Below are 13,165 nucleotides of genomic sequence, written 5' to 3' on the forward strand. Positions count from 1 at the left end.
TTTTGAGAAACACAAAATTGGTCAATCCACAAAACACAAAAATATGTTACCCTATAATTGTAATATCAACAAATCGCAACTGCAATAGGTAAACTCATACAAATAATTGGGTAGAATAATTTGTAGGGATTTGAAATACGCTTAGTTCTAAGTAAAGTTAATGGCAAACTTTGGTTCATTGGTGGGCTATTGGAAAAACACAATCAGTCTACAAAGGAGACTTCTTACAAAACAATTATGTGGCCCATATTCGAATATCAGTCAAGTGTATGGCATCTGTACCAAGTACCTACTGAATGTACGGAAAGACGGCCAGCAAGAATTGTTTGATCCATGGGGAAATGCCATGGGAGTGCTGGTAACAGCTGACAGATGATTCAAGATAAACACCAACTCGCCAGCAAATGATTCCTTACCAAGTTACAAGAACCAGTATTAATCAAGGCATCTACAAATATTGTATGCCCCCTACGTATTGTACCCACAGGGGCTGTAAAGAGATGATCAGACAAATCAATGTGTGCACACAGTCTTTCTTGCAATACTCCACAAGCACAAGGAAGAACCCTCAACAATGCACATCACAGTGATTTGTGGAGTATGGCTGTAGAAGTATGTTGTTAGAAGCGGCTCAAACTGTGTGGTATAGTGCATGTATAGACATGCAAACAATCAAAAAAGCAAGATGTGCCATGTCCTCTGCAAGCTTCATATTGCAGAACTATTGCAGCAGTGTTTGTTTTTAGGCTTATTGGATTTTTTCCCAATTGAGATGCAACAGTGTTTGTTTTTAGGCTTATTGGATTTTTTCCCAATTGAGAAACTAACTACTTAAGAGTGTTTTCTGTCTGTATAATTAGTTCCTAAACACCAAATATCCTAAAGATATGAGGAGAAAATATAAAAATGCAGTAAATGAAGCAGGCAAAAAGTAATAGAAACGTCTCAAAAATGAGATCGACAGGAAGTGCAAAATGGCTAATCAGGGATGGCTAGAGGACAAATGTAAGGATGTAGAGGCTTATCTCACTAGGGGTACGATAGATACTGCCTACAGGAAATTTAAAGAGACCTTTGGAGAAAAGAGAATGACTTGTATGAATATCAAGAGCTCAGATGGAAACCCAGTTCTAAGCAAAGCAGGGAAAGCAGAAAGGTGGAAGGAGTATATAGAGGGTCTATAGAAGGGCGATGTACTTGAGGGCGATATTATGGAAATGGAAGAGGATGTAGATGAAGATGAAATGGGAGATATGATACTGCATGAAGATTTTGACAGAGCACGGAAAGACCTGAGTCGAAACAAGGCCCAGGGAGTAGACAACATTCCCTTAGAACTACTGACGGCCTTGGGAGAGCCAGTCCTGACAAAACTCTACCATTTGGTGAGCAAGATGTATGAGACAGGGGAAATACCCTCAGACTTCAAGAAGAATATAACAATTCCAATCCCAAAGAAAGCAGGTGTTGACAGATGTGAAAATTACCGAACTATCAGTTTAATAAGTCATGGCTGCAAAATACTAACACGAATTCTTTACAGACGAATGGAAAAACTAGTAGAAGCTGACCTTGAGGAAGATCAGTTTCGATTCCGTAGAAATACTGGAACACACGAGACAATACTGACCCTACGGCTTATCTTAGAAGTTAGATTAAGGAAAGGCAAACCTACGTTTCTAGCATTTGTAGACTTAGAGAAAGCTTTTGACAATGTTGACTGGAATACTCTCTTTCCAATTCTAAAGTTGGCAGGGGTAAAATACAGGGAGCGAAAGGCTATTTACAATTTGTACAGAAACCAGATGGCAGTTATTAGAGTCGAGGGGCATGAAAGGGAAGCAGTGGTTGGGAAGGGAGTGAGACAGGCTTGTAGCCTCTCCTCAATGTTATTCAATCTGTATATTGAGCAAGCAGTGAAGGAAACAAAAGAAAAATTCAGAGTAGGTATTAAAATCCATGGAGAAGAAATAAAAACTTTGAGGTTCGCCGATGACATTGTAATACTGTCAGAGACAGCAAAGGACTTGGAAGAGCAGTTGAACTGAATGGACAATGTCTTGAAAGGAGGATATAAATGAAATAAATATCGTTACAATACACACTCCACTGCGGAATGAAACACCCTACGCTGTCAGACTTCCAGGCATACATTTCACATGTTACTTGTTAAGCATGTCCTCATTCAAATCACATCACATTATAAGAAACCATATATAATGCAAACGGCGATTGTAACATGGACACATGATAAAGATACCAGAATACGCAACACAGTAAATAAAACCAGTAATAACACTGCATGCACTTGATACAAATATTAAAGCCTTATTTAAAAGCGTCATTATATCCACCTGTAAAATAAATGAATGTACTCTCTAATTTAACTGCATGAAGTTAGCTTGAAAACAAAGTTCATAGATCTGGAAATGTTAAGAAATGTTTAAAAACCCAACACAAACCTTCCTTTTCTTCTGGGGTCAATTCCCTTAACGGTGTTGTATGTAACGGCAGTGGGCTCTCTTCTTCTACTGGCTTTTCGTCTTGTTCGTCCTCTGAATGATCTTTGCGTATGTTGCCAAGCTTCGAGATCATTTTCTGCAGGAAGTATTTTGATTCCTCTGAAAGACCATCATTTTCACTTTCTTCTTCAGTCTCAGTCCACTTCCCCTCATCTGACTTTGACAGATCAGGTGCAGGAACGATTTTAATTGCACTAGACCGCAGGTCATCCTCGTCCTTTCTGACATGTTTATTCACTTCATTGTTACTGTCGTCTTCGTCTCTAAACCTCTGTCTTTCCCCAGTCTTTTCACTTTCACTTGAATGCTTGAACCTATGTTTTCCTTCCTCTGCACATATTTCCATTACTAAAAGTATGAGTGCAAAATGTATTACTAATTTCGATCGCATTTTTATTCCTAAAGCAAAACATAAACATTAAAGCCGCAAAAAATAATTACAACGTAATAGGCAAACAAAATTCAACCACAACACATCACCCTTCTTCTACATTTAAATCGGCACCTATCGATAAGCTAATGTCAACTAATTCACCGCTAGCTGTTAATATAACCCCAGTCGACGTTTGCTTGCCCATTCCTAGCTATCGACACTTTTCATTTTAGGTTGTTTTCTTGTGTATGCCGAAAATATTGTCAGACCTGACCAAAATTTTCACACCTTCTGGCCAAAACACTTAGAGCTTCTGGAATGGGAACACGTAGCCCATCCCGACGTAAACACGTCGTTATCTTTCGGGTACCACTATACTAGCTCTAAAAACACTATAGGCGTACGTCGCAGTAGTGGGGGACATCGTGACATTTTTCGAGTACATTGTCAGTTGTACCAACACGAATGGAACTTTCGCGATAATACTGTAAATACCTAAAAAGTTATAACAAATTGAAGCAAAGTAAACACATTGACATTACAGAAGTCCGACAGTAAAACTGAATCCAGATATGAATATATTTTTCGGTTTCATAGCAAACCATGGCTGCTGTTTGTAAATACCCAGCTTTCTTAATATAAAAATTGCACTGCTTGCTAGTTCAAACAAGAGTCAAGAAAGAGGCTCTATTAATTCATTAGTAAATTTTGACAGTTTTAGACAATGTGCTAACAGTTGTATCATCCGTCAGTGACACAAGTTTACAAACAAGTGCGCTACGCATTTGCTTGGATGAGGAGTGGTGAGGTCAGGTGTTTACATGTTAATATGGAAAAGTAGACTGTTGAATCTGCGAAATATACATGTATCATTGAAATACGTGAAGACCACTTTATTTGTAGGTGGCACATGTAACATAAACTGATGTCCTTCTCACTGTCATGAAGTTCTAGTACGCTGTAGTCGCCAGTGCATGTGTGCAGTAGCCTAATCTACTTGGAAGGGACGATTCCCAATGAATCAGAATGTTACTAAAACAAGTATTCATCGGCAGGAAACATCCACTATCAACTTATAATTGCGGGCTTGTTAAGTTTCCGATTCGACGCCTTACATCAGCTACTGGACCATTTAATTTCGTGGATGGTAAAAGAGTTGAACCGGTAGATAGGTTATGTGACACCACTGTAATAAATCCAGCAAAGGGTGAAGAACTGTGCCATGTACCTTCATCCGGAAAACTTGAAGTTGCACGTGCCGTCTCCGCAGCGAAGGAAGCTTTCAAAACGTGGAGCCAAGTACGATTTTCTTTTTAACACAAATGTTACTACGTACATGGTTTGCAGTTGGTGAAGGCGTACGAGTATTTGTTTTAACTCCCTGCCCAGCTATTATAGCTCCCTACCCAGGGAGCATGAAAGCGGTCCAACAGAAATGATTAGAAGAAATATGCTGAGAGCTGTATATCGTGATTATATCTTTTTTACCAAATCTTAACTCTGATATTGGCGACCGAACAAATTAGAAAACTATTGTATTATTCCAACCGTTAGTCACCATTTTTGCAGCTTATTTCCTTATAGATTTCACGGTGCATTGCATTCCAGTAATATAATGATATGTGCAGTGACCAGAAAATATGTCATTTACTTGACAGGTAGATACACAACAGAACAGTAGTTCCCTGCTCATTTCCACAAAGCTGGTAAAAGGTTTCATGACACCCCAGTTCCCCCGTAGTGTTAAATTGTGAGTGGATCATGAATCCTTAATTTTGCATGGAAATAAAATAAACAGTACATGTCATATTTATAAGTTGGGGTAGTATTATAGTTCTTAGGAAATTTCTGATAAGAATGCAAAGCATAGTTCTTGGATAATCAGTAACCATCATATGCCTGAATGATAGCAAGAGAGTTATTAATTTCAAAAGCTAGGAAACCAGATGGGATTGAATCCTTAAAGCAAATAAACACCTGCTTGTTAACTCACTAAAAATCATCCATAAGTTGATGCATAAAAAACCTCTGTTAAGTTCCTAAAATTTACATTTGTTACTCATGTTACATTTTTGAGCTTCACTATCTTCAGATGAGATTCTTTGATTTTATATTGGTCACATAACTCCCTGGAATACAAAACTGATAAATGTTCTGCAATTTTTCATTTGTTGCATGCAATATCTGCATTGGTTTCCATACTCTGCAAACCGGTGTGATGTGCAAGGCAATCTAGTTCCGTTCCCAGTCCCAAGTGCTATGCTAAAGAACTTGAATCCAAAAATTTCAAGGTAAGATGGAGCAAGGGGTCTAAATCACATCACAACTGGCTCGGAGTTCATTGCTTCTTTTGCATATATGAATATTTGTAAAACTCTGTGTAGTCTCTTGTTTTCTAAAGCAATTTAGTAAAATGCGATGCTGATTCCATTTTTAATGTTCGAAATACTTTATAATTCAAAAGAAATTACTTCCCAAAAATATCTCTTACAAATTTGAATGTTTCTCATCAAACTTATGCATAAATTGATGTCTTCTTCCCTTGTGATCAGACAACAATTGATAAGATTGTATGCAAATCAAAGATGGGCATATCTGTAGGTCCAGTATTATTCTGCGCTAAAAGTAACTAAACAGCTCTTGCCATTGTTGTTGTTGTTGTTGTTGTTGTTGTTGCTGCTGTTATTGTGACTTCTTCTTCGTCTTCTTCTTCTTCTTATCATCCTTCATCTTCAGTCTAGATAGGGGTTTGATTCATCCATCCACACTTCTCAGTCCCGTGCAAGCCTCTTCATCTCTGAATAAATATTGCAACTTAAATCTATTTGAACCTGCTTACTGTACTCATGCCTAAATCCTCTTATACAATTTTTATCCCCCAGCCTTCTTTCCATTATCAATTTTATTATTCCTTGTTGTCTCAGGATGTGGTGTATCAAATAATCCTGTCCTTTAGTCAAGTTGTGCAATAAATTTCTTTATCCCAAATTTGAATCAGTACCTCCTCATTAGTTATGTGGTCTACCCATCTAATCTTCAGCATTCTTCTGTAGCACCACATTTCAAAAGCTTCTATTATCTCCTTGTCTGAACCACTTATTGTCCATGTTTCGCTTCCATACAAGGCTACACTCCAGACAAGTACCTTTAGAAAAGAGTTCATGGCACTTAAATTGATATTCATTGTTGACTAATTATACTTTTTAAAAAAATATTATTCTTAACATTGCTGGCCTGCAATTTATGTCCTCTCTACTTTGCTGCTCGAATAGCAAAAATCATCTACTGTTGTTAGTGTCTTGTTTCCTAATCTAATTCCCTCAGTATCACATGATTTAATTTGATTACATTCCATTACTGTTATCTTACTTCGTTGATATTCTTCTTATAACCTCATTTCATGACACTACCTATTCTATACAATTGCATTCCCAAGCCCTTTGCTGTCTCTGACAGAGCTACAATGTTATTGGCAAACCTCAAAAGTCTCTAATTTTTGTATAGACAGCATATATCTTTCCCCTGGTCATGAATGTTTTGATAGTGTTGTATTCATCCTCTAGCCATTCCTGCTTAATTATATCACATTTTCTGTCAACTTCATTCTTTATGTGTACGTATTCCCTTTTGCATGCTTCATATGCTGCATTTACATTTCTCCTTTCATCAATTATATTCAATGTTTCCCATGTTAACCATGGATTTCTACTAGTACTTTTCTGTAATTCTCTGCTGCCTTCACTTTTACAGCTCTTAAAGCTACCCATTCTTCCTCTGTTGTATTCCTTTCCAGTGTTTTAGTCTATTGTTGTCTAATGCTCCCTCTGAAACTCTTAATAACCTCTGATTCTTTCAGTTTATCCAGGTTCCATTTTTGCAATTTCTTCGGCATTAATCTGCATTTCATAACCACTAAATTATCTGCATCTGGAAACCTCCTACAGTTTAAAATCTGTTTTTGATGTCTCTATTTGACCATTATATTAGTCAGTCTAAAGCCTTCCATTGTCCCCAGATCTCATCTGATGCTATGATTTGTAAATTTCAGACCATAGCTCTCCCATCATTATCCAATTATTTTGTAGTTGCTCATCCACCTTGATTGTTGAAATGTTATTATTTACCTACAAAGATCTTGCTTTGACATCTGCTACAGTCTTTAGTCTTTATAAGCCAATAGCCCTTTCAGGTACCTGCATTAGCATAGTGTCCTTTATGCAGGTGTGAAATAATTTTATTTATACTTTAAAAAATACTGAAGGAGTGAAAGGTACGGGTAAAAATATTTGTCTCTGTAATGTAAAACATGAGAGTAAATGATCTGATGCTTCATTTCCCAGGAGAATCGGTCTTAGAAATAACTTTTGGGACCCTGCCGTCATCCATGCATTGAATGTGAATTATCGATTTATTATGGCATGTCTCGAATGTCTTTATTTTGAGATAGTGTCAAACTCTTTTATTCGTTATGTGGTTTATTAAAAAAAATATTGAGAGACTGCTACTACTATTTTTTTAAGAAATCGTATTTTACTTTTTGAAGGAGGACAGGAGATTTGGTATTGGGAAACATCAAAAGTGACAATATGGACTGTACATACACTTAACAATAAAGTTGAGAAATTATGGAGAAGATAAATTTTGCACTAATTGAATTCTTCAGAAACACATAAAGCAACTATTAATACTGCCTGAGACAGTGTTTGGTCTCTTTGAATGCCAACAGGCACAATGAACAAAACACACAAACACACACACAGAATTACTAGCTTTCGCAACCAATGGTTGCTTCTTCAGGAAGGAGAGGGAAAGACGAAAGGATGTGGGTTTTAAGGGAGAGGGTAAGGAGTCATTCCAATCCCGGGAGCGGAAAGACTTCCCTTAGGGGAAAAAAGACAGGTGTACACTCGCGCACACAATGTCTGCTTGTGTCTGTGTATGTGCAGATGGATGTGTGTGTGTGTGTGTGTGTGTGTGTGTGTGTGTGTGTGTGTGTGTGTGTGTGCGTGCGTGCGTGCGTGCGTGCGTGCGAGTGTACACCTGTCTTTTTCCCCTAAGGGAAGTCTTTCCGCTCCTGGGATTGGAATGACTCCTTACCCTCTCCCTTAAAACCCACATCCTTTCATTTTTCCCTCTCCTTCCCTCTTTCCTGACGAAGCAACTGCCAGTTGCGAAAGCTCGTAATTCTGTGTGTGTGTTTGTGTGTTTTGTTCATGTGCCTGTCTGCCGACGCTTTCCCGCTTGGTAAGTCTTGGAATCTTTGTTTTTAATATATATATATATATATATATATAATATGTGTGTGTGTAGACATGACATGAATTAGGTCAAATATTACTTTTTCTTAAGAAGAGTATATCCTGTTCTTTAACAGTTATTACTAACTTAGTTACAGTGTGGACACCAAAGACATTCTGTAGAGTTTGTGAGAAAGCATTATGCTTAGTATGTCATCAAGGAATTAATTGTCTGGCTTGTACTCCTATTTGCTTGTTAAAATTTGCTTCAGATAACATAGTGGTCTGTACATCAGCCAGTGCTGGTTCCTGCAAATACCACCAGCACAATATCTGTATGTGCTACACACGAATTTAGGTTCTTTCGCATTCTTCACTGTCTACAGATGTAAGTTTTTAGGTTCTTAGGCTCACGTCACGGATTGTCATAGAACAAACAATGACTTCATTCTACATGTCTCCATCCAGCATGTTATCTGCCTGGTATCTCAAAGCACTATAGTGATATGTGCAACAGTGACATCAATACATTGAGGCTATCATTGTAAAAGCGGTTTGAGCTGACACTGTTGCATCATTTTACTGTTAGCATATCGGGCAATAGTTGAGCTGCATCCTGCCTTCTGTATCAGGGAGTCGAGAGCAAGAAGTAATGATAATATGTGATTGTGGTTGTTTATGGATGCTTTTGTCCTCGTGTTTATTGAATACTCACTGTTGTTTGAGTGTCCACATTTGGGAAAAAACTTTTTTGGAGCAATCTAATGGTATTTGATATCTTGCACTGTAACTGTCTGGATTTAAACCTATCAATGGGTAGCCATGCAATTTATTTTGACAAAACTTGTTGCTAACATATATCACAAGATGCACCCATATTAAAATGAACACAAGTACTGAGCACTGATAGTTCTGGAGTTTGAGTACTTGAGGAATGCCCAATTATCAGTCATCATGCTTATCTGATGTGCCAAGCTGAGTTAGACATGCCTTTTTTCCTCTTTATGTTATAACACTTATTTATTGTGCTCCAAGGGTGTTATGTTGGTTTTCCTTATGCAATGATGACCAATATCTTGCTCCATCTCTATTCCAATCAGCTAATTCTTAACCCCTAACTGAAAAGTAAAAATAGCAGTAAATAACTGGAGTTCTTATGTGTGCACATTCTTATGTAAGAAAAAATGAACACTAACAACTCCAGTGGGGAAATCAGACTTCCAAAAATACACCTTCAATTATTTCCACTGTAAAATCTGCCTCATGTACCCATCTACCACCACCTACTCCAGCAGTACTACTGGTACCTGAAGGCAGTGCACTGTGTGAAATCACACATTTCCTGTTAACAATCCTCCCCTGCACCATTTTTTCTCCTTTTCTGTTCTACATTGCTAACTCTTTTTAACCGTTAGTATATTTCATTAAAAATTACTTACTGTATTTCTTTCCAATTTTTTTATCTTCATCTTTCTCTGTCTGTTGCTCTTAGTTCCCCCATCTTTTATCATTACCTTCTACCTCTTAGTCACCCTGGTCATTCCACTTCTCATTTCTCTTCTTCTTACACATCTTTAATTCTAATTCTGCCCTACTGCCCCTGGGCTGAAGTGGCTACATACTTACCAGTTCTTTTACCCCCAATATCTTATGTATCCCCTTTCTCTTTATCTTCTCTTTCCCTGCAACAGGTGTACAATTCTCAACTTCAGGTTCCAAATGACCTGCATCATCTTAGCTCTCCCAAACCCATATTTTAACTCTACCTGAAGAAGGAACTAGCAATTCCAAAAGCTCAATAATAGTTTTTCCTACTTTTCAATGTGCCCAACACCACTACTTCCTGAAGGCAAGTAATGGTGTACCATTCTGTCACCATGAAAATTTACAAATTATTGGATACACATATGTCTAAAAGTTGAGTTTAACTGTATGGGTTAGCTAAAATAGAATTATAGGTTAGTAGGTTGCTCGTGATTAAAATTTTTCAGACCACTGATGGTGTTTGGTGCTAATAAAAGCAAAATGTGCTTCATGTAAATTAGAATCAAAGCAAGATTTCAAGTGTGCACTCCCTCTCGATTTCCCCTCCCCCCTCCCCTGCCACACACATACACACAAATAACCACTACCACCAGTAGAGTGTTATCGGTACTTAAGAAGGATAGTAAAGTATAAAACTGTATAGTCTGTAAATAGTATGACAGTGATAAAATTTGCAGAGGTAGGAACCTTGAGATCCATGTAATAATGTTTGGATTCAGGTTTCAATTATGGGGTGGGGTGGGGAATCAGTTTTTCTCCTCCTCCCCCCCCCCCCCCCCCCACACACACACATTATTTATCACCATACCTACATTTAATGTGCCGCAGTTGCTTAAGATTTTAATAGTAATAACAATAATATTTTTTATTTGTTTGGCATAGTAATATTGTAATTTGCTTATATCAGTTGTTAGTACTGTGATTTCACTTTTGAGGCAGATGGTTCATGGCAGCCCCTCCTTCCCCCCCCCCCCCTCTCTCTCTCTCTCTCTCTCTCTCTCTCTCTCTCTCTCTCTCTCTCTCTCTCTCTCTCTCTCCTGGATCTGCACCTATGAGTAATGATGTGGGAATGTCATGTGGTTTCACACAGATGTTACGAGGTGGTTGACAGAAGTGGTATGGGTAGTTTGTTGGGGAAAGATGATCTCATTTCAGAGTGTGAATTGAGAAAGTCATAGCTATGTGTCCTGCTGTAGTAGGCATATACAATAAATTATGATTTCCAAGTAGTGTGTAAGTAATAATTCATTGGCACAACACATATAAGAGCAAGATGAACATAATGTAGATTCTGATAAACATGACTGAAGGATTTTCCTGGTCTGATAGAAATATGCCTCAGAATGTGAAAACATTTTATTAGTGCCCAGCTACATAGGGAGAAATGATCATCATAGGGAAAAAAAGAGAAATCAGAGCTTGCATGGAAAGATTTAAGTGTACATTATTCCCGCACGCTCTTAGAGAGTCAAACAGTCGAAAATTAGCTTGAAGCTGCTTCAGTGAATCCACTGCCCGGCACTTAATTGTGAACTACAGAATAATAATGTAGATGTACAAGTTGAAGTCCATCATTACATAAGTCGTGACAGTCACTCCTAGGTGCAGTTCACAATCTAAGTTCCACAGGAGAATACCTGTTGACAGTTTATGGTCCACAGGAGTATACTAGTCTTGGGACACCAAGTCCATAGAAGGCCAGTGTCAGAGGATACAAAGGCTCTAAGAGTGGTGGCTGGCAGCTCAGTGTGCCTGCCGTTGAGTATCATTCATTGTGGCTGCTGGAGCAGCATCATATCACAGTGTAGATCTAGAGACAGAGCTCAACTGGACAGAGCTGGTGAGCTCGGAGAGACCAAGCTGCTGGGCACAGCTGATGTGAGCTGCCTGCTAGCAATTGGGGAGCATCTTAAGTATACAGCTGGCTGAAGGATACCCTTGCGGTGAGCACATGACTAACCGATGTGACATAGTGGCTGCTGTTGTAGAGATACACATGCTGTCAGTGGTAAGGCTGCCACATTTGGTGGCACCAACTGAAGATTGGCTTGCCAGCACTCATTCTTACATCATTACCAGTAATATTGCTATACACATGGTGCATGCATGGGCCAGTGTTTGATGACTGACCTATCATGTGTGCTGTCTCCGGCAGAAAACGTGCAGCACTGATGCATGACTCCGTGCTGGTCACAGGTGTAGTGCCATTATCTATAGTGGCAGGTAAATAGCAAGAATATAATAGAGACGTTAGAGGCCCAAACAATGGTGGGAGGGGGTATTGTATTTCTGAGTTTTTTGAAAATGGAAGTTGTATTTGTTGGAGGTTGAAAGGAGAGACTGCCAGGGAGATTTGAGTGTAGAAAAGATTGGATTGCATTGTTTGGGGGAAGAGACCAAACAGTAGTGTAGAAAAGATTTCTGGGGTAGATGCAGGAGTGAAAAGCTTGGAGAAGTGATTGGTATGGGTGTTGAAGGATTCATTGTTGGAGCAGTATGTTTTCCATGGATGTGTAATGTGTAGGGAAGGGAGTGTTTGATGTGAAAGGAATGGCAGCTGTCCAGATGAAGATGTTATTGGTTGTTGGCTGGTTATATGGACTGAGATTTGAATGTGAGCTTCAGTGAGATGGAAGTCATGGAAGGTGGCCTTGTATCTGAAATAGGACCAGGAGAATTTGAGTTGAAACAAGGGATTAAGCTGCAACAGTATGTGGAGTTCCTCTCCACTGTAATAAGCCAGAGCTTACAGGTTCTAGTTGTTCAGCACTACCTCTTCCATGCGACCGATGAAAAGATTGGCATAGGACAGGACCATTATGATTTCCAGAGCAGTTCCTCTGATTTATTTGTGGATTTGTCCCTTGAAAGCAAAGCAGCTGTCAGTAAGGATTAGTGGTCAGGGTGAAAATAAATGAGTTTTTAGGGAAACTTTCAGGTGGAAGAGACAGTGAGTTGGGGCTGAAAGGCTACATGTGTACACTGATCAGCCAGAACATTACAACCACCTACCAAATAGCTTTGGCACGGATAACAGCAGTAACATATTGTAGCAGGAAAGCAGTGAGGCCTTGGTATGTCACTGGAGAGAGTTGACACCACAGCTGCACGCACATGCCACCTAATTCCGAACTGACTATGCGAATGTAGACGAGATGTGGTTCAAATTCAAAGATATAGTAGCAACAGCAATTGAGATATTCATACCTCATAAATTGGTAAGAGATGGAACGGATCCCCCGTGGTACACAAAAAAGGTCCGAACGCTGTTGCAGAGGCAACGGAAAAAGCATGCGAAGTTCAGAAGAACGTGAAATCCCGAAGATGGGCTAAAATTTACAGACGCACGAAATTTGGCACGTACTTCGATGCGAGATGCCTTTAATAGGTTCCACAACGAAACATTGTCTCGAAATTTGGTAGAAAATCCGAAGAAATTCTGGTCGTATGTAAAGTACACAAGCGGCAAGACGCAGTCAATACCTTCG

The 13,165-nt window shown here is 38.9% G+C and overlaps 2 protein-coding genes across 4 annotated transcripts in view; one reads left to right on the plus strand and one right to left on the minus strand.

Moving 5' to 3' along the window:
* LOC126364928 (protein sel-1 homolog 1-like) overlaps window positions 1–3,228 on the minus strand; it is an 84,953-nt gene extending 81,725 nt beyond the window's left edge. Inside the window, exon 1 of the mRNA XM_050008097.1 lies at window positions 2,463–3,228. Coding sequence (XP_049864054.1) covers window positions 2,463–2,913 — 451 coding nt within the window. The 5' untranslated portion in view covers window positions 2,914–3,228. The remainder of the gene's footprint in view (window positions 1–2,462) is intronic.
* A 386-nt stretch (window positions 3,229–3,614) lies between these two features.
* The window catches only part of LOC126364944 (4-trimethylaminobutyraldehyde dehydrogenase A-like), a 167,764-nt gene continuing 158,213 nt past the window's right edge, over window positions 3,615–13,165 (plus strand). The window contains exon 1 of one of the 3 annotated variants that reach the window (XM_050008101.1): window positions 3,615–3,703. In XM_050008101.1, the coding sequence (XP_049864058.1) occupies window positions 3,689–3,703 (15 nt within the window). In that variant the 5' untranslated portion in view covers window positions 3,615–3,688. Of the gene's footprint in view, window positions 4,195–13,165 lie in introns of all 3 variants that reach the window. The other 2 variants (XM_050008098.1, XM_050008100.1) reach the window with 2 other exon arrangements.

This window comes from Schistocerca gregaria, chromosome 1 (assembly GCF_023897955.1).
Source record: "Schistocerca gregaria isolate iqSchGreg1 chromosome 1, iqSchGreg1.2, whole genome shotgun sequence".
NCBI lineage: Eukaryota > Metazoa > Arthropoda > Insecta > Orthoptera > Acrididae > Schistocerca > Schistocerca gregaria.